This window comes from Pezoporus flaviventris, unplaced genomic scaffold (assembly GCF_033815535.1).
Source record: "Pezoporus flaviventris isolate CSIRO_AGI_PZ_B2104156 unplaced genomic scaffold, CSIRO_AGI_Pfla_v1 ptg000046l, whole genome shotgun sequence".
NCBI lineage: Eukaryota > Metazoa > Chordata > Aves > Psittaciformes > Psittacidae > Pezoporus > Pezoporus flaviventris.
The window spans coordinates 316,079-344,009 of NW_026892594.1; the positions used below are offsets into that span (position 1 = coordinate 316,079).

General features: G+C 48.9%; 1 protein-coding gene across 6 annotated transcripts in view; it reads right to left on the reverse strand.

Annotated features, from left to right (window-relative positions):
- Positions 1 to 776: 776 nt before the first annotated feature.
- Positions 777 to 27,931, reverse strand: part of NRF1 (nuclear respiratory factor 1) — a 55,350-nt gene continuing 28,195 nt past the window's right edge. For 2 of the 6 annotated variants that reach the window (XM_061467909.1, XM_061467905.1), the window contains 3 exons: positions 24,777 to 24,901; positions 10,657 to 10,713; positions 777 to 1,723 (listed from right to left, as the gene is read on the reverse strand). In XM_061467909.1, coding sequence (XP_061323893.1) covers positions 1,560 to 1,723; positions 10,657 to 10,713; positions 24,777 to 24,901 — 346 coding nt within the window. In that variant the 3' untranslated portion in view covers positions 777 to 1,559. Of the gene's footprint in view, positions 1,724 to 10,656; positions 10,714 to 19,918; positions 20,465 to 24,776; positions 24,902 to 27,931 lie in introns of those variants that run through there. The other 4 variants (XM_061467911.1, XM_061467908.1, XM_061467906.1 and 1 more) reach the window with 3 other exon arrangements.

Below are 27,931 nucleotides of genomic sequence, written 5' to 3' on the forward strand. Positions count from 1 at the left end.
CCCAAAGAATTCCGCACGGTGGTCACCCACAGGGAGAGAACCAGGACCGCCTCGATGGGAAGATCTCCCTCCCCCTTGTCGAACAGCACGGAAGGAACGTGTACAAAGAACGTTTGGGATCGCTTCTTTTTGTCCATAGAAAACAAGGGAATACAAGAAAACCTGAAGACTCCCTCAAAGGTGGAGCGGGATGGGGAGGAACCTGTGAATGGGCACGTGGAAAGAAAACTTTAACACCAGCCCCCCCCCCCCCAAAAAAAAACAACCAACAAACCAACTCCAGAATTAAATAAGATGCACAACTTCATGAGTTGGGGGGGGCTGCGGCTGAGGAAGATCCATTGGGATGGGAGGGTTTGGCCTATGGGAACGTTAAGTAAAGTTCCCCCTCCCCCCAAATATCCCCTCCAAGGGCCTATTTATAACCTTCCTGGAAAAGTTTTGGGGATTAAAAGTCCTTTGGAGATGCACAAAGGGCAGGGGAAGGGATAGGTTGGAAGGTTGGGGATGGAGAAGGGGTCTCCCAAAGGGAAAGGGCTGCGCGTGTAGCCCCCCCATTACCTTCAAGTGAACCTTTTCCTGTGGGAATTGGACTCTGCGGGGATGGGAAGGGAGGATGTAGGGTCCTGGGGGGATAACGGGGACTGGGATGAGCCCAAGGTGGCTCTTTGGCGAGGGAAGTGCTGGGAAGGCGCTGGGCAAGCAGGGAAGAACGCAGCCGGAGCCCCTCCAGAGGCGTTCCCACTCGGGTTTAGATCCACAAAAAAAATGGGCAATAATAATAATAATAACAATAATAATAATAATAAAGGAAAGAAGAAGATGGACAATGGCAGGTACGTTCTGAGAGCAGAGAGTAAGAACAAGGTCTCCAGTGTGCACCAAGGGGAGCCGAGCGGAGCACGGCGAGGGGAGGGCGGCATTCCGCTGGCTCCTGGAAGAGCATCACCTCCTTCCCGAGGCTGCCGCCCCCCTGCAGTCACACATGCATTCCTTTATGTTATCCCAAGAGAGGAGCCTTTTCCCAAAATATTTTCCTGTTTTTTTTTTTTTTTGTGGTTATTTCATTTTGCTGTCATTATAAAAGTCCACGTTAAAATCGTTTGAAATCTAATTTGCCAAGTGCAGAGGGCCGTGCCCGGGAGCAGCTTCGGCTGAGGGTATCCACATTCCCCTCCACGCCTCATCCTGCTCCATCCTGTAGTGGGGAATTAGGGAATAAGGGGCTTGTTTCCTTTCGTTTTAGATCTCCTCGCAATGAAAGTCCCGTCACAATTTGGCTTCTCGCTCCTCCGAGAGCAGAGTGGCGCTGTGAAAACGCACTTTACACACATCCTCTGCTAAGATTATTCCCGTTTTCCTGGGTTTTTCCTTTTTTTTTTTCTTTCCTCCTTTTTTTCCTTTTAAAAAAGAAAAAAAAAAGTTAACAAAACTTCAAACCCTTTGCTTCCAAAGCTGGAGACTCGATGCCACCTCAATGCATCTCTGGAGAGGCGTAAAAAACTTTTAAGTCGCATTGAGAGACGAGGAAAACCACCGTGATCCTGGCTCGGGGAACATCACTGTTCCAAGGTGACCACTTCCACTGCCTGCCCGTCCACGGTGACAGCACTGTCCCCTATCCTTGTGGTAACGGGGGCCATCGCCACCTGAACGGGGCCGTTGCCTTGGGCCAGGCTGGTCACCACGGTCTGGTACATGCTGACGGGGATCTGGACGAGACCTGAGGAGACAAGAGAAGGAAACTGGTTGGGAGAGAAGGAACAGAGCTGGGGGGGGGGAATGAGGCAGATGTGGCCATGAGCTGAGGTCCCAAGGGGTTTGGAGGATGCATTTGTGCTGCTCCAGAGATGATCCTTTGGATTGATGGAGTCCTGCATCCAGCACTGGGGCAGCAGCACAAGAGGGACGTGGAGCGGTTGGAGCGAGTGCAGAGGAGGCCATGGAGATGCTGCGAGGGCTGGAGCAGCTCTGCTCTGGAGCCAGGCTGAGAGAGCTGGGCTGGGTCAGCCTGGAGAAGAGAAGGCTCCTGAAGGGGAGACCTTAGAGCAGCTCCAGTGCCTAAAGGGGCTGCAGGAAAGCTGGAGAGGGGCTTTGGACAAGGGCCTGTATGGACAGGCCAAGGGGAATGGCTTTAACCTGCCAGAAGGGAGACTGAGATGAGCTCTTAGGCAGAAGCTCTTCCCTGTGAGGGTGCTGAGGCGCTGGCACAGGGTGCCCAGAGAAGCTGTGGCTGCCCCATCCCTGGCAGTGTTCAAGGCCAGGTTGGACACAGGGGCTTGGAGCAAGCTGCTCTAGTGGAAGGTGTCCCTGCCCGTGGCAGGGGTTTGGAACCAGAGGAGCTTTAAGCTCCCTTCCAACCCAAACTCTTCCACGATTCTCTGATTCCCACTCCTATATTACCTACCTGTACTCACCACTGCCTTTGGCTTGGCAGAGCTTGATTTAGACAAGTGAACCTCTAAAAGCCACCTTGTACATGACATTATGCAACCTATCCCCACCTCTGTTGGGGGAAAAAACAGCATTTAGAGGTCACTAAATCCTTCCAGGCAGCAGCACTGGATGCCCAGCCCTGAAACAGCATTGAAATGGTTTAAGACAGCAGGTTCCTGACCCAGCATTCCCAAAAAAGCAGCCCAATCTCTTTTGATTCAGGTTTCTGTGGCAGAGAGCAGGCTCTGTCCTGCCAAGGGCACTTGTTTAATATCCCAAGCTTGGTGTCCTTAGATAACTTCCAGTACAGACAGGAAAGCTTACGAGTTAATCGTGCTGACCAGGTGGGTGACCCCAGCAGAGCACAGTGAGCTTTGGAGCCCTTCAGCATCCCTCCTCTCGGGATCTCAAAGCACCCTGAGGGTTGGAAAATGTCAGGATCCACCCAGCCAAAGGGCTGCCCCACACCAGGAGATCCCCAAACCACACTTGTGCAGTTCACAGCCCAAGGGAGGAATTGCTTTCCTGGTGGGAAGGTTCAGCACTGACTGCTACAAATGGTGTGGAGTCAGAAGGTGAAAAGGTCCCGTGATGCTTTCCAATAGATGGGAGTTTTCAGGAAACAAAACACTGAAATGAGAGCTCACACTCAACCCTCCTGAAGAAAATCTCCTATATCAGACCCTTCAATGAAATAAAGCACATCCTGGTTGAAGGAGATGCTGGCACAGATATGGGGATCTGGCCTGGGATGCACCTAAAAACCCCACTCCAGACCAACAACCCAACTAAGCCCTTTGGGTTTCTTGCATTGCTAACCTGAAGGAGACTGCTGGAGGTCTCAAATGAGTCTACTCCCCATGGCCAAGCCAAAGAGCAGAGTCACCACTACCCTCCTGGACCACAGAGTGTGCAACCTGAAAAGCCTTATCCCTTCATGCTCTTCATACACATTGAACACCAGCCAGGGTAGGGGTGCTGCCAAAGACGGGTTCTACCAAAAGATGGGGAGATGTGAAGACCCAGTGGGGGTCTTCTTTGGAAAGGATGAGTTCATGCTCTAGTGGAAGGTGCCCCTCCCCATGGCAGGGGTTTGGAACTGGGTGAACTTTAAGGTCCTTTCCAACCCGAACCATTTTAGGATTCCCTGATTGACGTCACCCAAGGTTTGGCACATCTTGGAAAGCAGGGAAGTCTCGGCGAGAGACAGCAACACGCAGCTCCCTTTCTGCATGGGATTAAACTAAATCGCCTCAGCATCTGACGTAGCAGCCTTCCTGCCAGGGGTGGTGACAACCCAAAGGAGGAGAGGGCTGCAAAGTCTGCTGTGCACTAAAGCAGAGCTGATCGCCCTTGGGAGAGAGACGATTAAAGCATTGAGATGCTGTAATCAGGCCTAGGATTGGCCCTGCACTGCATCTGCTCAGACCTGCACCCTGATTAGCCCTAATCTAGCTGGCATATGTTAATCTAAAGCATGGATTTCAGACCCTTTCAATTGTATTAAAACCAGGAAATCCATTAGACAATAAAACCCCCAACTTCTTGAGTCTTTGAAGAACAAAGAAAGTGGAGCTGGGAACAAGGAAACACAGGAGAACCAAGTCAGGGAAGAGGGATCCCACTGGATCCCACACAGCTCCTGCCTCAGCAGATGCGATGAATCGCATGCCAGGTGGAACTGATCATGGCCACAGGCTCCTGGCAAGCAGGAAGATGCAGCCAGGCTGTGTGTTTGCTTCCCCTTCATGAAGCCACCCTAAAAGTCCATGTGCAAGTGGTGGGTAAGACATGAAGCCCAAGCGTCTCTTTCCCCTTTGAATCACCCGTTCCTGGCCACCAACCTCACCTACCTGCCAGCACTTGTCTTTGACAAGGATGAGGAGCCAGCTCCAGGACAAGGACACTTACACACAGAGCTGGGGCAGAGCCAGCACCAAGGTCCTGCATTTCACTTACCTGCAGCATGCCAGGTTAAGTTGGTGGAGGACCAGCTGGCTTTGCTGTGGCATGGCCATCACTGCCTGGAAGCCATGGAGTGGAATGGGTGAGAATCCAAGGCTGTGGCAAGCCTTAGGGGTTGAGATAGCCACCACGAATCAAAGGATTAGAGACGGCTGCAGCTGGACTCCACTGCTGGGTCAGATCATATTAGTGGCTGCATTTTAGTTGGGGGACTGTGACAGCTGTAGGAGATAATGAAACTCCTGCTGTTTCAGCAGAGAAGACATTAGAGCTCCCAGGAGAAGAAAGGTAAGGGTTAGGCTCTACCTGCAACCAGAGAGCAGCACGATTCAGAGGTGAAACATCACACGATGGCTGATAGAGACATCTTACCTGGCATGGAGGCAGAGCAGCAGCAGCAGCAGCATAAGAACAGTTTTGATCCTAAATTGCAGGTGACTGGATTAGATCACCACAAAGGGCTTTGGGGGAGAAGGTCAGGTCAGTGGGTGAGCAGTGCCCTGGAGATCCAGGACAGTTGATGCTCAGGGGACCAGGGTCATCAGTGCCTGTTTCTGCCTGACTTTAACACCTCTTCACCCTTGAGATCACAGCAAGTGCAGCACGAGGAAAAGGTACAACCAACCTAAAGCTGTAGCATTTCACAGTAGATATTCCTGCAACTTCTTTCTTCCCCTCCTCCAGAGGCGCCAGGCTGAGCAATCCAACCCAAATTCCTGTGCTCAGGAATGCACCACAGGGCCCTAGCACCCAGGTTAGCAGATACTGTTCCACACAGAGCCAAAGGTGACTTTTGAAGACATGATGGAAGAATTCTCACAGACAGTTCAAAAGGACCAGGGTGCATCTTAATGCACACAACTCAAGCAGGGAAATGCATCAGTAGATCTCCAAACAATGAAACATTAGCCCTTGGTGGGCAGCACAGTGAAAGAGCACTGGGCATGATTTGATCTCTATACCTAGGATAGTCCATAAATACATCAGGACTGATGCAGATAAATAGTGAATAACCTGATAGTCTTATCCATAGTGGGACAGAATAAGATTTGAACATGAAGCACAGCATGGAAAACTGCACTGGGAGGGGGAACCCAGACAATAGCTAAATATAAGGCTGGTGAAGCTCTGGAGCAAAGTCTCCATCACTGGAGGTCTTCTAGAGCCATCTAAGACGGATGCTGGCTCAGGCAAGGGGGAGGTGTAAGTGATCACTTGAATCCCTTTCAGCCTTGAATGTGAACAAGATTCCAGTGGCTCTCCTTTAGTAGAGAAGCTTTGGTCCACTGGTGATGGAGTCCCCAGTAAGCAAATCCGAGACAGTGCTAGGACATACTGGACAAACCAGTTGGCACTAGAGGTATTTCTTGACAGTAAACTTGACTCACAGTCAACCATGAGATACACCTTATTCTCCCAGCCACGCATAACGTCTTTAGCAACATGACAAACCAGGAGGGGCTCTCTTACACCCCACTGTGCTCCTGGTTTTAGAAAGGACAGTCATACATATTAGAATCATAGAATGGTTTAGGTTGGAAAGGACCTTAAGATCATCCAGTTCCAACCCCCCTGCCATGAGGAGCAGCGATGCCTCACACTAGGACATGTTCTCCAAGGCTTCCGTCCAACCTGGCCTTGAACATTGCCAGGGACGGAGCGTTTACCACTTCTTTGGGCAACCTGTTCCATTAAAGAACTTCTTCCTTGTATCTAATCTTGAGCAGCTTCGTTCGGAGTCAGGTGTGTTCTGGTATTATTGACTACCAGTATTGACACCACCACCAGCACATAACTGCAGAGCAACCGTGTCCTTCAACTGAATCCTGCAGCAAAGACCATTCCCATCCTCACCGAGACAGATAACCACAGTGCTGGAGACTACCTGGTGCATTCCTGCTGACACAAAACAGTTCAGCAAGCACATTAAAAGCTCCCACAACAGACTTCTATTAAATCCACATTGTTTTGCATGGAAACCTGCCTTGCCAAGATTCACAGAAACTATCATCTTCACCATGTCCCTTCTGGGGGACTGAACGGAGAGCCTTCTGGTGGGGGGAAGGACAGGCAATGGTCATGAGGATGTGTACTCAGAAAACCAACCCAGATCTCCTTGACAAGCTCAAGTCACAGCAGCTGAAATGAGTGCTCTCAAAGTCACGTTACCCTGAAAATCCTGTGACCATAGAGAAGAAACATCCACAAACTGAAGGTGTCCCTCGAGATCCGAGGTGTTGACACGACACCATGGATGGGATTTCACCCAGAGCCCACTGCAGAAATCAAGCATTTCAGGAATCCCACCGCACTCAGTGGTGACAAAGGAAGCAGAAGACATCCCTTAACACAGGCACCTACTTGAAGATAAGACAAACTATCTTCTGAAAGCACGCCCTTCTTATTCTTCCCCAACTACTGCTCGAGCATCAACGAGTAACTCAAATTAGATGTCTCTTAGGAGAAGATGATGACTGGAAGAATTTTCACCATCAGAATTGGCTTTCTGACAGCTCACAAAAAGCCCATGCAGTGATTTCAGCTCTGAAAACTTCCTAGGCACACAACACCCACAGCTCTCCCCCGTACATCCTCTGCGCCATTCATATCAACACACAAGAATTGTTCTACCAAATGCTAATGTGAAAGATGCTGCAGCCCTTGTTCTGCTGGCTCACCTCAACATCATCCAGCATCTATCTTTTCAAATGCTATTCTGGTCAAAACCATAATAAAGAGAAAGGCACCAAGGCACCGAGTTTTGATAGCAAAGCTGAACCATGGAGCACTAAACTATTGCAATCTAGTAGGTTACTTCATACCCTTAATTTATCCTCAGAACAGAAGATAAGCACAGGAGACAAACCAAGATGCAACATTTCCAACAATAACTACATAGAATGGAGGAAGGACAGCCCTGGTGCCACTGTTTCCTTCCTTGCATCTACCCCATCTTCATGACCACATCTCAGTCTCTCAGATTGTCCTTGGGTGTCACCTACCTGCTTAATATTGTCATTGACTTGTCCTTTCCTTAGCTCCTCTTGCTGTGCTTCAATGAACCTTCCTTCTCTGCTCATTCAGAGCAATGGGAGCTGCTGTCTCAGTGACCCATAAAGTCTAACTGACCTGGGACCTCCAGCCCTCTACCATCAGAAAGGCAGAGGTGCAACACCATGTTTCTATGGCTCATTCTTCCTCCTGCTCAGTCAGCTTCAGCAAAGACTGCTAAATGCTTGTTATGTTCTATCAAGGTGTTGGTTTAAACCCCAAGTTTGGATGTTTGGATTTTATTTATCCCCAGGTCCCAGTAAGAGACCAACCTTCATTCTCTAGCTGCAAGAGGACAGCTCATTGCATTTTGATACACATCTATTTTCTTCCTCTCTAGAAGGAGGGAAAGGTCACAGTTTAGCCAAGACCTGAAACACCTTTGGCTTAATCTCCCTGATTTCTGGTCTTTTACTTTTGCCTCTACAGCAGAAGCAGGCAATCCATCCTCACAAAGGGACCACTCAGTTACCTGTGGCTCCTTTCAGCAGACCACAGCAGGGCAAGAGACAGCAGCACCTCCCACTCTGCTCAATACACAATCCAAGGGAATAGAGCAGCCCAGCCTTCATCCCATAAAGATGACACGGCAGACACCACTCTCCCTTGTCAAATAAATAACAAGATTCCTGAAGACAATTCCACAGCTTTTGGGGGTTTTGAGTTTTGGGGTTGGTTTTTTGGGAGTTCTTTTTAAGTTGCAGTACCTTGAGACAAAAACTCTGGGTCTGGGATTCCTGATTTACTGTCTCTGTTGCTATAGGTCTATACAACTTACCCAGTGGCATACAGACAGGTGCTCATGGAATTACCTCCTCTGAAGCCCCAGCATTTCCACGGGAAGAGGAAGATCCCAGTGACCCAATTTGGTACCCAGACTCTTCCCTGGCACAGCAAAGACTCGGTGTCTTCAAGCAGTGGTGACAAACATGTCCTTCACTGATGACACTTCACCACTGCCATGCACCTCTGTCTTTGCAGCCCTTTCCTGACTTACCAGAACTCTTCCACCCGCAATCATCTGCCGTGAGGGTAGTAACATAAGGAAAACCCTGCAATTCCTTTTGACACTGGAAATGATTTATCTGAAATCCCATACCTCCTGGTTCAGTCTCATTTTGATGGAGCTGAAAACTCCCATGAAAAAGGTGCTTGGGAAAGAAGGCAAAGAGGGAATCTGGTATCCTGATGGTGGATTAGCTTCGTGCCTTCAGCCTAGGATCTAAGGTTACCTGTCCTTCCCTCTCCCCTTCAGGGGGTCTTGAGGCTGAATTTAGAGCTTGATAACAGGACCTGGGCATCGGCTGAGGCAGTGTAAAGCTGCATTGCTTCAAGCACTAGCCCTGGGTCCCCAGGACATGGCACTTTAAACCCAACCCAATTTAGTGTGTAGGGAAGGTGACAAACACGAGGAGTGCATGCGTCTTCCTGCAAAAAGAAAGCTTTTTTTACCAGACTCCACAGATGAAAGCTTAGTGAATAACCCTTCTAAGCTTCCCTGATCGGCTGACTTGCCTGTGGAGAGAACGGTACACCTGATAAGATTAGCAGTCTATCATGGTCAGTTATGTATATAGCAAACACAGTTAAAAATAGAGGAAGTACAGCAACCCCCAGTGCCTGCTTCAGTGGGGATTTGCTTTTCTTTCAATCTCTTGCCTGCCAACAAAGAGATGGAGCAGAAAGTGTCATCAGTGCCAAGCTTCTCAGGAAGTAGAGGTAGGAGACATCTAACAGTGAATTAGTCTGCTCCTCTTACGAGAAATCAGATATTAAAATGATGATTGGACAAGGGGGCAATATCACGGGATGGTTTGTATTGGAAGGGACCTTAAAGCTCCTCCAGCTTTAACCCCTGCCACAGGCAGGGACACCTTCCACTAGAGCAGCTTGCTCCAAGCCCCTGTGTCCAACCTGGCCTTGAACACTGCCAGGGATGGGGCAGCCACAGCTTCTCTGGGCACCCTGTGCCAGCGCCTCAGCACCCTCACAGGGAAGAGCTTCTGCCTAAGAGCTCATCTCAGTCTCCCCTTAGCACCTTAATATTTCTGAGCAATCACCTAATAGGGATCCCTGTTACATTTTGCCATAAATACTTTCCTGACTTGCTGCTATGCTGTTAACATCTACAGGGACTCTTCCAGAAGAAGAATTGCCTATTAAGGCTGACTCTTATCCCACCTTTAAAAACAGCCTTTAGAGTCCTGTATCTTCTATATGATTTTCTTACAAGCTACTGTGAGAATGAAGAGAGGGTACCATCTAGAATTGATAACATTTTATATTACTTGAATGGCAAAAGTCCACTTCGGAATAAAGTCATTTAAATTGATTTATTTTTTTTTAAGCACTGAAATATCACATTTTTTAATGAACTATTTGGCTGAATTTCTGCAGGAACAATACTCTGGGCATCCTTGTAAATGAGAAATAGCATATAAAGGCAATACAGTTGCATAGAAAAAGGCAGTTGTGCCCACAGTCCAAAAGCTGGTGGACTTCCATCAGCAGAAGCATCAACGGTCACTCACATACAAGCTCTTGTATGTATCCTCCTGGGCTGTCTGAGACAGGGCACCACTTACTACTTCACTTAGGTTACTGTTAACAACATTCAGCCTATAGCTTCTTAAAGCTGATGGGTGCTGAGAGGGTGTTTGTGGGGTTTTCTCTCCTTTGCATTGCTGCTTTAACTCTGCATCTCATCCACAACCTTTAGAAAGCCACATTTATTAGATCCAAGAATCCCAACATCATCCTGCCCCCCCCCCCCCCAACCCCATCCATCACCACAGAACTGCTTCTGGAGTGTTATTAACACACAGGCTCTGGGCCCAGCTCTGCCTGCTTCTAAGTCTTTACTTAAGTAATCATTAAGAGAGCTCAGCTTTCCTAAGGCTAACAGGATGGGGCTGTAAGATACTCAAACATCCCAAAGGCATTGCACACCTCTACCCAACAGCCAAAACAGTGTCCATGCCCAGAGCAGCGGCTCAGACAGCCATTACAGGATGCCTGGATGTAAATCTATATCTGACATGTGATATCTTCCCCTTGGAAGTGTGAAAGGAGGACCAAAATGCAGACAGATGGGTACAATCCCTTTAAACCCAAAAAAATACCACAGGCAAGAACCTAAAGGACCAAGTGACAACACCAGTTACATCCCATTATTCCAAACTACCATCACAAAAATCCACTCACCTGGTGAACACTCTGTTAGGCTCCACTTGCAACCTGAATAGTCTGCTGTTAGGAAGCCTGACAATAAAATGCAAGTGTAAAAGGCTGAACAAAAGCCAAACACTACAACTGGGGAGAGGCAGATTAATTGGGGTCAATAATGTATTCGTAAGAAATACAGCTTTTTGCTTACTAAGTGAATTAAAATACTCAGTGTCCACATATGAGTAGAAATTACTATGTTTGCATATGAGTAACACCCCAATATTAGGCACAGTAACTAAAACATTTCTACCTCTATACAGAACATTACGTGCATAAGTGGGAGGTAGAGTAAGGGGGAGGCAAATGTAAGATACTTGCAGGTATTTGTACTGTATTTTACAACTATTTAGATGAAAGGTTCAATTGGACCAGAGGGGCCTGATGAGAAATGGCTGCACTGAAGTGAGAGTAGTAAAATCCATCTTGGAGAAGCTAAGGCTACCTCCAGTAAAGCTCTCCACTATTCCCCCACGTAGAGGGATGAGAAATGAATGAGAAGCAGAAATGGTGCCAAAGTGACATTTCTATGTATCCCAAGAGCACAAGGCTGGAAAGTTCATGAAATCCAGGCGCTCATTGTCCTCTGAAAGGAACTTGATGTATTTTTAAGGCTCGGACAGACTCGGATCTCAATGAGTTTCAGAAGTTCGTATGCTGCGCAACAGATCACATGTGAACACGAACATTAGCATATACTACAGAGCATTTAGCACACGGAGCTATAAAGCAGCTATTGTTCTGGTAGTAAGGTAATACGTAACCAGATAGTCCCTGGCTTCATCTAAAAACCATTTTCCCAGCATTTCCCTGACTTGGTCCGCTGGAGCCTCTCTGCTACAACAGAGTGCACATTCATGGCCAACAAACGGGTCCAAAGTGATGGGTTCTCTCCCCCAGTGCCCCACTCCCAGCCCCTACACCTCTCTGATGGGTGAAATGGTGCTCTTAACCCAAGAGAAGTGACATGAACTTCCAGCCCAGAAAGGTGCACAGCTTCTGGAGGAGGATAACGCCTTGGGAAGCTTTACAGGATAACGCCTGTTCAAAGCTTTACCTTGCAGATATGGAAAGCTGCAACTCTGGTTGAGCCTTACCTGTTTTAGTTCCAGCACTAGCTAGAAGGAAGTAAGCATTCTTCGTTTCTTCTTGGGGGAAAAAGGGGTAGATGCACACCTTAACAGTCCTTTTTTCCCTCTTCTTCAAAGCATATCCTTCCAAGCTAACTGTAAAAGCAATCCCTGCTACAAACCAGCACATCCTCTCATTGCAATGGTGTTAAGTGTCACAGTGCTTTGGTGTCTGCAGGCTGTCCTCTTCATAGGACCACATACCCATCTGGCACAGATCCTCCCCTTTTTTCTTCTGCGTCCCATCCTCAGCAAGGTAAGCAATAAATCATGGTGAGCACACAACTCGGGCGTTGAATGTATCATGTAAAGAGCAAGTTTTTACAGTCCACATTCCTCCTTTTCACATACACACCACTGTCATCCACTGTCTGGGCCGCACAGCAAGTGGGATGGATTCCTACCTCTCACTCCCAGGAGTACTTATTCCTGGTATGCTACTGCCTCTGGCAGATTCCTCCTTTTTAAACCCTGCACATATGTTGATAGAAAAACAAGCTTGGACTCTGGCCTGGTGACTGAAGGCACAAGAACATTGGTTAGGTCGCTGGAAGCCTCTTTGAATGCCAAGAGAAGGCAATGATGGGTGCAGGGAGAGAAATGACCATTTGCTTTACAGGAAGCAAGGGTTTTCCAGGTGTTTTGTCCCAGTGGATCCCACCAGCATGCAGTGGCCTGCAAAGGGGAGACTTGTGGCACATGCACCCACATGGACAAAAGCTGCAAGAAGAATCAAGCAGCTGCTTGTGTAAGAGCCTGTCCTGTGGCTGCCCGGGCAGGACGCAACAGGTTGGAAAGTGCTTCCTGAGAGTGAAAGGAGCTGTGGTGGATGGAGAATCCTTCCTGCTTTGCATCTGTTGTGGGTGATTCACAGAGTCACAGCCTGGTTTGGGTTGGAAGAGACCTTAAAGCTCATCCAGTTCCAACCCCTGCCACAGGCAGGGACACCTTCCACTAGAGCAGCTTGCTCCAAGCCCCTGTGTCCAACCTGGCCTTGAACACTGCCAGGGATGGGGCAGCCACAGCTTCTCTGGGCACCCTGTGCCAGCGCCTCAGCACCCTCACAGGCAAGAACTTCTGCCTAAGAGCTCATCTCAGTCTCCCCTCTGGCAGGTTAAAGCCATTCCCTTTGGCCTGGCCCTACAGGCCCTTGTCCAAAGCCCCTCTCCAGCTTTCCTGCAGCCCCTTTAGGCACTGGAGCTGCTCTAAGGTCTCCCCTTCAGGAGCCTTCTCTTCTCCAGGCTGAACCAGCCCAGCTCTCTCAGCCTGTCAGACCAGAGTCCCATTCACTGACTGTAGGGAAGGCTGCTCTAGCTCAGACCACAGGTCCGTCACACCAGAAGCAAGGAAGCACATCCCTGACAGCAGCAAGCCCAAAACTCAGCCCAGTCCAAGTCTTGGTTATTTCCTGTGAGACTTCAAACCTCTTAACTCCTATTTGGAAGTGCTACTTGGACCCTGGTTTGTACCAGGAGCATCTGAGAAGATCTGGCACACAAGGACATAGTAACACATCCATGGGTCAGAGCAGCAGGGAACAACCACAGGCCAAAGCCACTGATGGGGTTTAATCGAACACAAGCACCCCCGGCTGCTGCTCCCTGTGACTTCAAAGGAGTTGAACACACTATATTTATGCCAGCAATAAAGCTCAGCTTCCATTAGCTCTATGCTCACCATTTAAACGCAGTGGTCCTGTCGTGCACACACCAATTAGAGACCCCTAATGCTTGGGAGTACAAAGCTTTCTCTTTTTCCTCCTGTATTTGATGGGAAGGGGTGGAAGGGAAGAGATTAGCCGGCTCAGGGGAATAGCAGAGAGAGCCTTTCACTGTGGGGCTCGTGCTCAAATCTGTCATAGACCAGTGGTAACAGATGGCCACTTCTGAAGGCTGGTTTGTAGCTTACATGAAATAAGGGATTGTCTTAGGCCACTGGTGGACAAGTTATTGAAGCCACAAACACACTGCTGGTGGTTTCTGGCAGAGAAACCAAGGGATTACACAGGTACAAAGCAACTGCTGCCTACCTGATCAAAGGCACCTCCTTCCTGGAGGGAATCGAGGCAAATTGCTGGCAGCTTAGGGCTGCTGCCGCCTGTGCAGTGCAGGAACCTCTGGCTGCACAAGCCCGGATCTCAGTCCAAGCCTGCCTGCTTTAGCTGTCATCAGCTCCTTCCACTCGTCAGCGCCAGCCCCTGCTCACTGAACTTCCCTCTGGATGCATTTGAGGTTTCAAAGATTAAAATTGTGGGGGAAATGGAGATGAGGAAGATCAGGGATCTGTGACAATAAGGAGGCAGCAAACCCATAGGATCATAGAATGGTTTGGTTTGTGTTGGAAAGGACCTTAAAACTCCTCCAGCTCCAACCCCTGCCATGGGCAGGGACACCTCCCACTAGAGCAGCTTGCTCCAAGCCCCTGTGTCCAACCTGGCCTTGAACACTGCCAGGGATGGGGCAGCCACAGCTTCTCTGGGCACCCTGTGCCAGCGCCTCAGCACCCTCACAGGGAAGAGCTTCTGCCTAAGAGCTCATCTCAGTCTCCCCTCTGGCAGGTTAAAGCCATTATCAGAAAGTCTGCATCAGTCTGTAAGCTGTGTATAACAAGTAATACCATGACTAATTTTAAACCAAACCCAAGGTGCTGCTCCCTCAGTCTTTCCCTTCTCGCAGTCTGTGTCTTCTCAGGGACACACTTTAACCTTCTGTAGGGCACATGGCAAAAGTCCATCAGTGGCCAAGTGTCCCTGGAGCAGAAGGGGCCGACATAAGCCACCACAAAGTGTTACTTGGAGAGGAATTTGGACACACCTGGGAATAAATTAAGACAAAGGATATGGGAGGTGGAAGGAACAAGATAAATTCAGGCTTAGAAATGCCACTTCAGGTGAAAATGTTCTTTTTTCTCCTAAGAACCTATTTCACAGCTTCCCATTGACTCACAGAAGGACGTGTGTGCTCCTGACCTGGGAGTGTGGCTTTGCAGCAGGGGCTGCTGTAGCTCCAAGCATCCCAACCTGCTGATGTATGGGCTCAGGCAGCCAAAGAGACGACAGGCATCCTGCAGCAAGCAGAAGCCACATCCTGCTCTCCTGTGCTGGGCTGCCAGGGTCTGCAGTGCAGGGAAAATAGGGCGATTCCCCTGCAATCTTCCTGCACAGCTGGGTACTAGCTGCGGATTACTGCTGTCACATGAGCTGCTTTACAGCAAAGCCAAGCTGTCTTCATGAGCTGAGAAGGTCACTGGGAGACACGGGCCTCCAGGGACAAACACACCAACCTCTACCGCGGCTGTGATTTACCTCCCAGAGTGACCCAGGTGGCAAGAAAAGCATCCCTGACCAGTCAGAGGGCAATGAGAACTGGTTTTACCTTCAAGCCCTCTGCCCCGTTACCATTAGGACTCACTCAGTGAAAGGGGAGAGGAGGGATACCTCCGGTCTCAAGCTGTTCTTTACCAGGCTGCAATCAAGGTGCCGGATGGCTGGAACAGTCCTTACAGTGACAGATTTACTGTCTCATCTTTGTGTGCCCATCCCACCAACCTCTTGGACAAGACCACTAGCCTTGGACAAGTGTCACCAGCCAAAGGATGCCAAAGTGGAAGAGCTGCGTCTCCCCAGGCTCTCATGCAACCTGCCGATGCCTCAAAGCATGCATGAATCAATCCTACAGCAAGAAATGTCCTTTATAAACCCAAAATCTAACCACTGAACATCAGGGCCAACGAAAAGGAGCAAGTTTCATTTGGAAAAACAGAAGTCTGAAGGTTCAGCGTGTCCACTTGGGAAAAAGCATTAAAACCTCCCATCTTCATCATTCTGCCATAGGCAGTCTGGTGACAATGAACACATTTCTACAAGAGATCACTCACAGGCTCAGTGGTTGCAGGATGTGGCTCTTTACTGTGCCCCAGGGGCACAAGACAGATGGGGTTGTGCTTTTAGGCTTTCAGATCAGTCCCTGCTATGGAGATCCAATGAAGAGTATAAATAGAGGCACAGAACGATCCTCCAGCCATGCTCAGAAAGAAGCAACAGAGGACTTCAGGAGGTCAGACCCTGTTCAGAAAGCAGCTGAGGCCGTTTTCATAGAAGGGCAGAGCACTTTTGAAGGCAAAGAATACAAACAGGCACTGGAACAGTTTGGAGATGTCTCCTCCGTTATCTGGTGCCTGGAAAGTGGGAATGCACAGCCCAAAGAGGAGTACAGAGTGGAGGAGGATACGCTGTAGAGAGGAAACTTTAGTCTAATACACAAGATTATGAGCTTCCTAAATGGAGAGACACAGAAACCATGGCTCCATGCACTGAAGAGCTGTACCTGGGGAAGCCTCAGCTTTAGCATAGCTTATACAGGGTGTTTCTCCTTCCACTGGGGTGCCCGGCACTGCGAGCAGAGAGTCCCCAAAGCCCATCTCATTTCCTAAGATGCCTCCCACATAATAACAGCTTGCTGGGATTCCAGCCAGCTTCCCATTTGGATCAGATTGCACCCTACGCCCACTGACAGCCATTAAGAGCCTGGAGCTCCCAGCCTGCCCTCGGGTCAGACGAGCCTCCATCCATTCAAAGCCCAGCCACATTTTCCACAGCTCTCCAGTGTACACAGGACAGGGTGGCCTGATCCAGCTCACAGACACAAACATACCTGTGAGGGAAGGCAAGAACTGTGCCCTGCTGTCATGAAACAGCAGATTGCAGCCCAGTTCTGCTGTGACGTGGGGGGATTAGAAAGCCCCTCTCCATCTGCCCTGATTCAGTGTAATCACAGGCTGCTCCTTCAATTCCCCAAGCCCTGGAGGGGTGTAAAGGGGTAAAAGTGGTACAGCACAGGTAGAAAACCAGCAGCAGCAGCCCCAGTTTTGCCGGTGGTCCAGGCACTCACCCATCACTATACAGATAGGGATGAGGGGATGCTCCTTCCCTAGGAAGGCTGTTCACCTAAAATATGTACTCAAAGATGTTGCAGCTTCTCCACAGCAGGGACCATTGCCCATCCTTCCCCCCAGGCAGTGAGGCGGCAGTTGGGATCAGTTGCAGAAGAAATGATGCCCTACAACTCAGGATGCAAGTCTTGCTCTGCTTTGGGAAGAGGCTCACCATGCCAGCATGTGAGAAGGGTGAGCTGGGACCTCTCCTCCGGGATCATCTGGAAGAGGAGACTGAGCAGAGATAGCGCCAGTAGGATGTAGCTGTCCTTAGTTGTCTCCTGTCTGCTGTTAAGATGAAAGTTCTCCCAGAGATAGGCTACAACACCCAATGTCCCACAGGGCTCAAGAAGCTGAGGTGGGGCTGACACACTCAGTGTAGGTTTGGATAAGGTGGCACAATCCATCACACACAGACTTCATCCCAGGAGCTTGAGGCTGTTTCCTCTTGTCCTGTCACTTGTTACTTGGGAAATACAGGTTCCATCCTCCATCTCAAATGAGAAGTTTCATTAAGAGAAGGAGGAAAGCCAGATCCAGTGAACACAAATATAAGCTACATATATCACTTCACTTGCCAAAAGGCTTGACCTCTTTTTAGTAAGTGTCGTGCACTGAGCAGCTCCTTCTGAAGCCAGACGGATTACTGAGGGACTGTGAGATGACGATGCAGAAGCCTGGACAAATACCATCCAGATACACCAGATAAATAGGCTTCAAATCCAACCTCGAAACACAATGAATTCTGAGTCACGCAGCACATTCAGAGTGCTCCCAGCCTGACTGACTTGTTACTCTTCTGTGATGAAGGGTCACCATGGGAAGGAAGCTCAATCTTGGGAAAGCAACAACCCTCCGCGATGAGAAACCACGGGGGAGGAGGAGAGGAGGAGGAAAGCCATGTCATGAAGGCCCTTGTGGAAACACCTCTGTAAGCAAAGCTCTGGAGGACACCACCTGTCTGCTTCCTTAAACCCATGTTCATCCCCAGTCAAGCCCACACTGCAGCCAGGCCAGGGCATGGTAGGACAGCACCTCCTGCACCCAACACACTCAGGTTTCCATCCTTCTGTGCATGAAGCAACCACATCCCTTTGATTCTCAGCCCTCAAGATCTCGAAGCAAACATTCCTTAAAATCCATCTGCTCCAGGGAAGCTGGGCCATTACAGAGGGAAAAAAAGAGAACCAAGTTTTCTTCCTGACTGCTGCCCCTGACATGGCTGCATTTTGGCACCAGCGTGGATGCACAACCGGGATCCCTCAAATCTGAAACTTCCCCACACAATCCAGATCGATGAACACAGTGTCAGCAGATCTGAATTAATTCAAGAGCAGCAGAAAGAACGTCACCTTTCTGTTACGACTGCAAGGATGGGAACTGCTTTAGGCTCTAAGACCAGGACTTCTTTGTAAGTGTTGCAGCAGACACCAGGCAGCTTCTCTTTCTAAATATACGGATAAACAAATCCTGCCCAGCCTGGACTCGTCACCAGTCCTGCTTCCTCTTCCAGGCCAGAACAAAAGGGAACATATTGCAACTATGCTGAGAGGAGAAGAGCTGCTGCCTATTTCTTTAAATGTAATGTTAATGCCTTGTAATCAGCTTTAATTTTTAAACAGACCCAGCCCTCCTGTCCATTTCCCCTAATTCAGGACACGTGGAAGGTAAATGGCCTCTGCTTAAACCGGGGCAGCATCAGCTGTGACAGCTGGAGAGCCTGTAAGTCTCAACTGCCTGATAACAGGAATGGATGTCAAAACTCACCAGGGGAGGGGAAACGGGGAGGGCAGGAGAGGTGCTGGAGATGCCGTAAGGTCATTGAGAAGCCCAGAGATGAGGCCAGGCAGGGCACAGCTCATTTGCTGCATGGAAGCTCACTGAAACCAAGAGGAACTGAAGAAATGTTAGAAGTGATGAAGCAGCGAAAGACTTGGCAGTGACTCCCCACCCCTGATGAAGGTGGGTTCTCTTTCGGGGCATCGCTAGCACCACCTCACACACGCTGAGCAGGGAAGGAGAGTGTCTTTTAGGGGACAGCAACAGAGCATGGCAGGAACTGAGCAACTCCCGGTGTTGCTACTTTCTCTCTTTGTGATCTTAAAGGCATGTTTCAGAGCTAAAAAGCAGCCTCTTAGACTTCATGCGAGACTTGGATACAGAATGGGGGCACAAACCATCCATGAGGTTCTCCTCATGCTCTTCTAACACTGCTGCCTTTGCAAAGAGGAAAGAGACCTATGGTACATCATGAGGCTTTAACCTGCCAGAGGGGAGACTGAGATGAGCTCTTAGGCAGAAGCTCTTCCCTGTGAGGGTGCTGAGGCGCTGGCACAGGGTGCCCAGAGAAGCTGTGGCTGCCCCATCCCTGGCAGTGTTCAAGGCCAGGCTGGACACAGGGGCTTGGAGCAAGCCGCTCTAGTGGAAGGTGTCCCTGCCCGTGGCAAGGGTTGGAACTGGAGGAGCTTTAAGTCCCTTCCAACACAAACCATTCTATGGTTCTGTGGCTTTCACCCAAGGAAATAAAACAACAGAACCTGTGAGCCCCTCTGCCCCAGAAGCCAAACAGTACTGGCCTGATGTACAGCTGACTGACCAAGGTCACTCAACAAGCCAGGAGAAGCCCTAAAGCCAGCAGCACTCAAGTGCTGTGGCATCCATCTCCAGCCTCCTGCTCTAACAACCCCAACCTGTTGTGTGAAGCTGGCTCCATGGAACACAACAACAACGCTGGTGCAGGTAAAGCCTGGGTAGTTGGTCTGAAGGGACAATCTGGCCACCGCTGCAGTACAAGACGGACCTGTCTGAGCCACTATTTTTAGCCCTGGTTGGTGGGCAGACAAATCCTAATCGCGAGCGGCAGCCGCTTCGTCATCAGTCCCAAGATGTCAAAGCAAAGCCGCGCAGTGCCCACGACAACCCCGCGTCAGGACAGCCTGAGCTGCCCGGGATTAGTGCCCAGGAGTAATGCAGGACAGCAGCAAACACAGGAGATCCATCATGGTGGGTTTAAAGTGGCATGGCAAGGTAAGGTAAGCCGTGCCAAAGCGAGCAGAAGTCACTTGTGCTGGTCCACACTGAGCTGTTTTGGTTCTTGGAATTCTTCGGCTCTCACTGTCCTGGGAACCTAGCAGCACCACGCCGCCTGCTGTGCCACATCCTAACACTGTGTATTCCCCACCATCCACCCCAGGGCTCCCCGGACAGGCAGATGCTGACATGGAAATGGTGCAGATGCAGAGAGAGCTGAGCTGCAGTCGAGTACTCACTCTGCAGGGCACACGTAGGGAACTGCATGTACTTGACACAGAATAAACTCATTTTAACTGAGGCTTATGCCAATGTATTTCACTCAGAGTACATCATAGCCCATTGCTGACAATGATTCACTTAGGCAGTGATTTGTCCTCTAGGAAACACCTCTCCCTGTTCCTGGCTCTGCTTGGTGCATGCACCCAGGAATTCACTCTCATCCACTTCAGCTCTCTGTGCTGCCCTCTCCCTTACCCTGTCATCTGAAACGTAGCTGCAACACTGATTTTCCTCACTTCTCCTTCAGATTGGGATTAAATCATGCCTGTTCCAGGGAAACACTTCAGCAAAGATGTGTTCCCAGTGGAAAGACCCTACAAAAGGCTCAACTCTTTCCTTCAGGTCCACTTGGATGCAAACAAGCTGATCTGCACTTTGCCAAGTTGCTAGCGACTCATTTGGGTCCATCTTCCCTAAAAAAAGGCGATCAAACAGGGAAAACAATACTAAACTTCTTTTAAAGACTGGCACTTGCAACCTCCAAGCCTCCCTCCATGTCATTATTACTTTGTTTTCTCCTGCAAAGAGAACTATCAGCTCCCACTGGATCAGTGTCCCACACTTCCCTGTCTCCAGGCATACAGAAAAGAACAACAGGCAGTTCCCTTTGCTCTCTGACTGCTTTCACGCTCATGGAGACATGCACAGCCCAGAGAACGTCTCGGCTCCTGCCTTCCCCTCCTGGATGTGCTTTCAGCTGTAAAAAGCCTACACAGAGAGGGGTGGGACTGGCCTGGAGGTCTCTGTGCTGCAGGAGGAGGGTTCCCCATCTCCCATCTGCACAGTGAGGGTGGAGACAGGTTCCCACCTGGCACTGTATTGATTCCATGCGGGAAGCTTGGCTGCCTCACCCCGAGCTGAAGCCTTCCCAGTATTTCAACTGCTGCTGCTAACAGAAGTCACCAAGTGGAACAGCTCTTCCCAGGCAGCAAGTTCCCCATTACCCTCAGCGCTGCTCTGGGCTTGTTCATCCTGTGCTAACTTGCAGGATACTCTGCACTGACGCCTTGTTTCCTCTGTTTGCGAAAGCAGAGAGCTTGCTAATCCCCCTCTGCCCACGTCAGAGTCCTAATGCTCTCCCTGGGCTTCCATCACAACTCCATAATCCTGGCTCAGCCCCAGCTGTAAGCACGGCTCCCTTTGGCTGTACGGAGAATTGCAGTTGGATTTTGGGATGGAGAAGGGCAAGCGTTCCTGTAGGCTCCTCTTAGTGCCCATTTCTACATTACCACATCACCACCAGGCACACTAGTGGTGCCAGGAGCATCTCCAGCAGCACAGGGAGAAGATACATCAGTAAAACATGGTTTAGGGTTGAGAAAAGGGTAGCAGGTGCCACATGTGAGGACTAAGGTGGAGAAACAAGGATCCGTTTCATCTGGCTGTGTCTAAATCAGGTCTGTTAAATTAATTCCCTGGGCACAACTTGATGTCACATTTTCCACTGCCACTTTTTCCCAACACCAGCTTTCCCCTGCACCTCCTTCCATGTCCTGTTTTAAACCCCAGCTTTGAGCACACCATCCCTATTGCCTTCAAACCAGCCCTCCGAGATGCCACACACTGCCCCACAAAACCATAACCCCAGGCTTGTGATGACGCTGAGACCATGAAACCAGCCTTCCTTTGGCAGGGAGCCTGCTCTGTCCTTCACAAGCAGCACTATGCACTGCTACAGCCCCACACAGGTACTGCTTAGGCAAAAGCCTCATCAATATTTCAGGCAGAAGCCTGTAGCTAAAGCAGCAGCATTCAAGACCCTGATCAGATCAATGTCAAACAAAAGGCTGCAGGATGAGGATGCTCCAGCAAGCGAGGCCCAGGCTGCAGGCTGGCAATGTCACCTCTCCTTCCCAACGCTGAGTATCTCTCCTCTGGCCCCAGTGAGCTGGGATGGCTCCAGCACCAGCCCATCCCATGGAGCTGCCCAAAGCAGTTTCCTCTTACAGCAGCATTTTCAGTTTCCAGCTGACTTCAGAAGTGGTGCTGTTACAATCCCCATCACTTGCTTTGAATATTACTTTGCTTTAATGCCAGTCACTTAAGAACCAAACATCTGAGGCTCATACTGTGGGGTCATTGGTTCCAGCATCCCCACTCAGAGCAGATGCTCCAGAGTAGCAAGAAAACCATAATGCACTTAGCTAGTTTGACACTGCATGGGAGCAGGAGATCTTATTTCCCTCAGCTATAAATGTAACTGATCAGAAGATAATCCACAGCCCTTTTGCAGTTCAGCCACGCTCCCGGGCTCCCTGCAAGGCTGAATTCAGCCCTAGCTTCCAAGACATCCATGAACATAAAGAAGTTGCCTCTTTTTAGCCCTCTTGGTTCTCTTGGATCACTTAATTATTATTCAGATGCCAGAGAATGGATGGGAAAATATCATATCAAGATAGAAACCAAAAAGAGAATCATTACATCTAACGGCTAAAATCAGGGATGAAACATCTTACCTGACTTCAAGCAATTCTGTTAAACTACTGTCTCCTTTTCCTATCAATAAAATGGGATAAATTTATGTCCATTCCAGGGAAAATGGAGTGAGTGAGAGATTGAAATCCCTCAGCAAGCACCTACAGAAGGGTAAGAGCAGTCCTAGAGAGAAGCGCTTATTGGCAATACCAGCAAATGAAGCCTTTGCAAGCAATAGTGAGCAGGGGGAATTTGCTGGTTAATGCCATTATGACTCTGGCAGACGTTTTCCCCCTCCCCTTCCTGCTGCCAATTGCACCAAATCACTCCCTGTTTTTCATCTCCCCCCAACAGAAGGGCACTGCATCAAATAACCCAGGAGGATGCTCACACTCACACCCTGGGCTTCAGGATACGGAGAAGGCAGACAAATCCTCCCCTCCAGAGCCAATGTTGAAAATCCATCTGCTCTCCATCCCCAGACAGAGACAGGAGGAATAGATACCAACATCTCCTCCATCCCTAAGGGAGATATATTAGCTGGTTATGTAATAAAACTAACAGCATGGTGCTTCCAAGGACTCCTGTGCCGACAAAGCCCTTCCCCTAATGCCACCGGAGATTAGAGCAAATCGAACAGGAGTGGAAGCAAGGCGAGGGGCTGCGGGTGAGGTTTGCACAGAGGAGATGCTGCAGCATCTGCCTTTAATGCACTCAAAATCCCATCTGATTTCCAACTCTGCTGCTAAAAAAATAGAAAGGGGAAAAAGAAAGGACAAAAGAAACAGCCCAGCCTGCATTAAAATGGTATTAATAGTGGGTGAGTGAGGTGGAGTGACTCAGGAAGGAGTGCTGTTCAGTGGAAGCATCCAGAGGAATCCAGACCATGAAAGCATTTTGGATGCAGACCAAAAGGAGGCAGGGGTGCAGATTTGCTAAAGGACTCTAACGTGCTTGGACAAATCTGATTAGTTGCTGGTTTTGAGCATCCAGGGTCAGATCCTTCCTTCAATAAACACACGTCACTTATTCCCCTCGTGCCGGGCTGCTGGAAAAGCAGAGCACAGCACTTCTCTCTCAGCATCAGATGCATTCCCAGCTCCGAGGACAGGGCTTTCACTTCATTTCTGCTCCCTCTTCAGGCTGGCTGACCCCACAGCAAGAGACATCAAGTTGAACACCCCAAGTAAAATTACTCTTCCCTCCACTTCCCTGGTTTTGCTGCAAATTAAATAGTGATGTTTTAAAATGATCACATTCCCTATGAGACGAGGATTTTGATGCAAGTCAAGCTCGAGGTCTCATCTAGACAGACTCCTGCTTCACATGCAAAGAAGTCATGGCTCTGCTATCCGACTGCACATGCTTGTTCCCCCTTTGACAACTAGAGCTCAAACAGCCCCATCCTCAAGGTGACGTTTCCTTTTAATTTCACACTTTACATCCTTTTTGAGCTTATTTTGATATATTTCCATCCATTTAATCGAAATAACCAGTGAGTTTCATATCTGAACTCGGAAAGAACTTGGTAAAGGCATCAGGCAGAAGTACAGCACAACTGGAGGCAGTGGATGAGCATCTACTAGACACCGTTGTACATTCCAGTATCACCTCTTGAACTTACTGGTTTATCCACTACAAACCTAGTTTGAACAACTGCAAAAGTCACCAGACTTGGCAGAAGAGACATCCAGGTAATAGGTGAAAAATTCTATATAGCATCCCTAGAACTAAGGTATTGACTGTGATGGCAAGATGGAAAACATAGCAGGAGGCAAACAACCTGATGCTGACAGAAGAGGGATGACTTGGAAGGTGTCACCCAAGCAGAAAACCAACAGTTGCTCCAGAGCAGCCATCAAGCACACAAAAATAGCCTTGAGAAAGGAGGGGAATGAATGGGTAATAAAATGTTGGTCATACTCTCTGCCACTTCACAGTGAAGTGTTTTGGAGATGAGTTTAACATGGCACTGACTAGTTGCGTTGGTTGACCAAATCTGGTCCTCCCTGTGGTAGGCACTGTATAGATGCAGCATGGGGAGCAGTTTGCCCCTAAAAACTAAAGCTAAAGAGCAAGCTGGCAGAAGGAGGAAAAGAGCAAAGCCATCAGCATTATGGAAGTTAATAAGAGGTTAGTGCTACCATTTTGTTGTGAGACTGCAAGTCACAACCTAGTTAGTGACCACCTGCAGTGAGGCAGAACTATGTAACTAGCAAAAACTTGGTATTTCAAGTACAAGAAAGGAAAACCCCTAGCTAAGAGGTCATTAAAACCCCAGAGATAGTAAAAGCTTCCCAACAGCCTTACCATTGGCATCTTGGACTCCAGTAAGCGCTCCTACTGCTGCTGCTGTTTCACCAGACAGGACAATTTGTCCTCCCCCTTGAAGAGTGGCTTCAGCAAGCGTGGCTACTGCATGGGCGGCTGCTTCACTGCGGGCACAGGAAAGGAGGAAGAAGGGTTAGAAGAACAAACACAGAAATAACTCCACTCCAATAGCATCCATTTTACCCAGGCAATGTGTAAAGAGAACAAATCCAGAAAGGAGGAACTGGGATAGCCAGGCATTCTCAGGTTGCCCAGAGAAGCTGTGGCTGCCCCATCCCTGGCAGTGTTCAGGGCCAGGTTGGACACAGGGGCTTGGAGCAAGCTGCTCTAGTGGAAGGTGTCCCTGCCTGTGGCAGGGGGCTGGAGCTGGAGGAGCTTTAAGGTTCCTTCTAACCTAAACCATTCTATGATTCTTACTCTGCTCAGATGAAGTTATTCAGAGCAGCAAACCTATAGTAGGGGAGGAATATAAGGGAAGAAGCAGCTTCCACTGGCTTTTTCCAGCTTGCACATCTCTTATGCCAGAACATCCCTGCCTTCTTACCTTCACATCCTTTTACCTGGGACTTCACTAAAGCTTTCAGTCCATCCAAGCAGTTATATATACACCATGTTGCTCCTTCCTGCTTCTGGTTTCTGGTACAAAACTCACCCTTTTGGCACTGCCACATTCCAGGTCTCTATATATTTGAGAGCTCTCCACTTCACTACTGCTTCTGCCAGATGACCTTGCACTGAAACAGGCCTTGAGCTTCACCGGGATCACATCAGCAGCTTTCTACTTAGCTAAGATGGAGCACTTCTCCCCAGCTTAGCACAGTATTGATAAAGTTCTCCATACAAATGAGGTCAGACTTTTAGGAAGGAGTGTGCATGATCCTTCCCTTCCTACACCTTCTCAGCTTCCATCAGTCAGTGGTGTATTGATTTCCTACATCAGAGACTGCATCTGGACCATCAGGTTTGATTTGTTTAATCCTGTTTGAAACCCATTTATACTTTCTACTTCCACAACATCCTGTAGCAATGAGTTCCGCATTTCATTAGATGCTGTGTGAAGAGAAAATGCACCACGGTACTCCAAAAAGCACTGCCTCAATCTGGCTGGGCAGCCTTTAACTCTGAGATTGTGAGAAACAGAGAATAACTGTGCCCTTTCTGTTCTCCTCATGATTTCATAGACTTCCAGTAATCTCTTTCACAAGCTGCAGAGCCACAGTGCACTCCCCGTCCAAGGACTTTCTGGCTTCTGATCCCTTTGCCCTTTCCAGACTTTTTCTAATGTAAGATATCTGTTTGAGGGGGGTGACCATTTCTCACACTATTCAAGATGCAGACAAACTACGTGTTAGTTCTGGTGTCCTCAACATCAGAAGGACATGGAGCTGTTGGAGCAAGTCCAGAGGAGGCCACGAGGATGATCAGGGGCTGGAGCAGCACCCGGATGGAGACAGGCTGAGAACATTGGGGCTGTTCAGCCTGGAGATGAGAAGCTGTGTGGAGACCTCAGAGCAGCTTCCAGTGTCTGAAGGGGGCTACAAGGATGCTGGAGAGGGACTCATCATCAGGGACTGGAGTGATAGGACAAGGGGTGATGGGTTCAAACTGAAACAGGGGAGGTTCAGGCTGGAAATAAGACAGAAGTTCTTCCCTGTGAGGGTGCTGAGGCGCTGGCACAGGGTGCCCAGAGAAGCTGTGGCGGCCCCATCCCTGGCAGTGTTCAGGGCCAGCCTGGACAGAGCCTTGAACAACATGATCTAGTGTGAGGTGTCCCTGCCTGTGGCAGGGGGGTGGAACTGGATGATCTTAAGGTCCTTTCCAACCCAAACCAGCCTGGGATTCTATGATTCTATGAGTTAGTCCAGGGGCCTCATCCCACCTTCTTCTCTATAACTTTCCCTAGAATTCCTATTATTCAGCTTACTCTTTTGACAATACTTATTCATCAGTGACAAAACATTCCTGCAGGATAGTCCCCTGAATGCTTTCTGAATGGTCACTTGCAGCATATAGCTCCTTATTGGAGATACATGTATGTGCATCACTTGCCGTTTATTGACATCACATTTCATTTCCCGTTTAGATGCATCATCAGAGTGCTGTGAGCATCCTTCAGCAGCAATCCAGAATTCTCCAGACCTGTTGGATGACTATTCACCACTTCTGGTGACCTGCTGCTAGCCACAAAGTTATTCCAAAGCCATCATCTCCCTGCAGCTGAATCTCCTACCATTTCTTACCTGAATGAACTAAAAAAGGAGGTGTTTTCTTTAGCTTCCCCTAGGATGCTCTTCCTTAACTCATTCCCTGGTAGACCAATTGACTCAAATATTTTCCAAGTACTTCCCACTCTTTTTCCCCTGGTTTCCTGCTTAGATGCTGTTCACATTCTAAGTGTATTCGCTCAGGGTGTATTTTCATTTCTGTCTCTCACAGTAGCTCTTACACACTGTTAGTGAACCGGAATATTTTCTTGCTCTGCTTTCTTACTCCCTTTGGATAATCTCCCTACTGAACCTGCAGCTGTATGAAGGCATTTACACTGCAGGAAGTCCAACCCCAGCACAGCAACTCTGGGGTAAGCATGCATTTACTGGTGGAACCCTGTTTCCCAGACCCACAGCACTTAGCTGAATCCACCTGCAAGGACAACTGAGCACTTTAATCATCTGGTACAGCTGCATCCCTGGAAATAATAATGATGTGCAGCATAAAAGCTTTTTCCAGTCAGTGTGTTCTACAGACATTAACTGGTTCAAATCAATGATTTAATTACCCACCTCAACTCTGTCCTCTTTACTAGAAGGCCTGATACTTCCCATCCTCAAAGCTGACAGAGGTCGCATCATCCATCATGTCGTGCTGCTGGTAGACGTACTGCTCTGTGTGGGGCCGTGAAAGACTACACTCTATCAGCAGCCAATAGAACAAGGTTCAGAGATCACAGAATCATAGAATCAACTGGGTTGGAAAAGACCTTTAAGATCATCAAGTCCAACCATTACCCAGCACTGCCAAGGCCACCACTAAACCATGTCACTGAGGGCCTCATCTACATGATGGCAGCTTTCAGCTAAATTAGGCATAAAGTTTCCAGAGCTGGGATGAGCCACCAGCTTTCCAAGACCAGAACC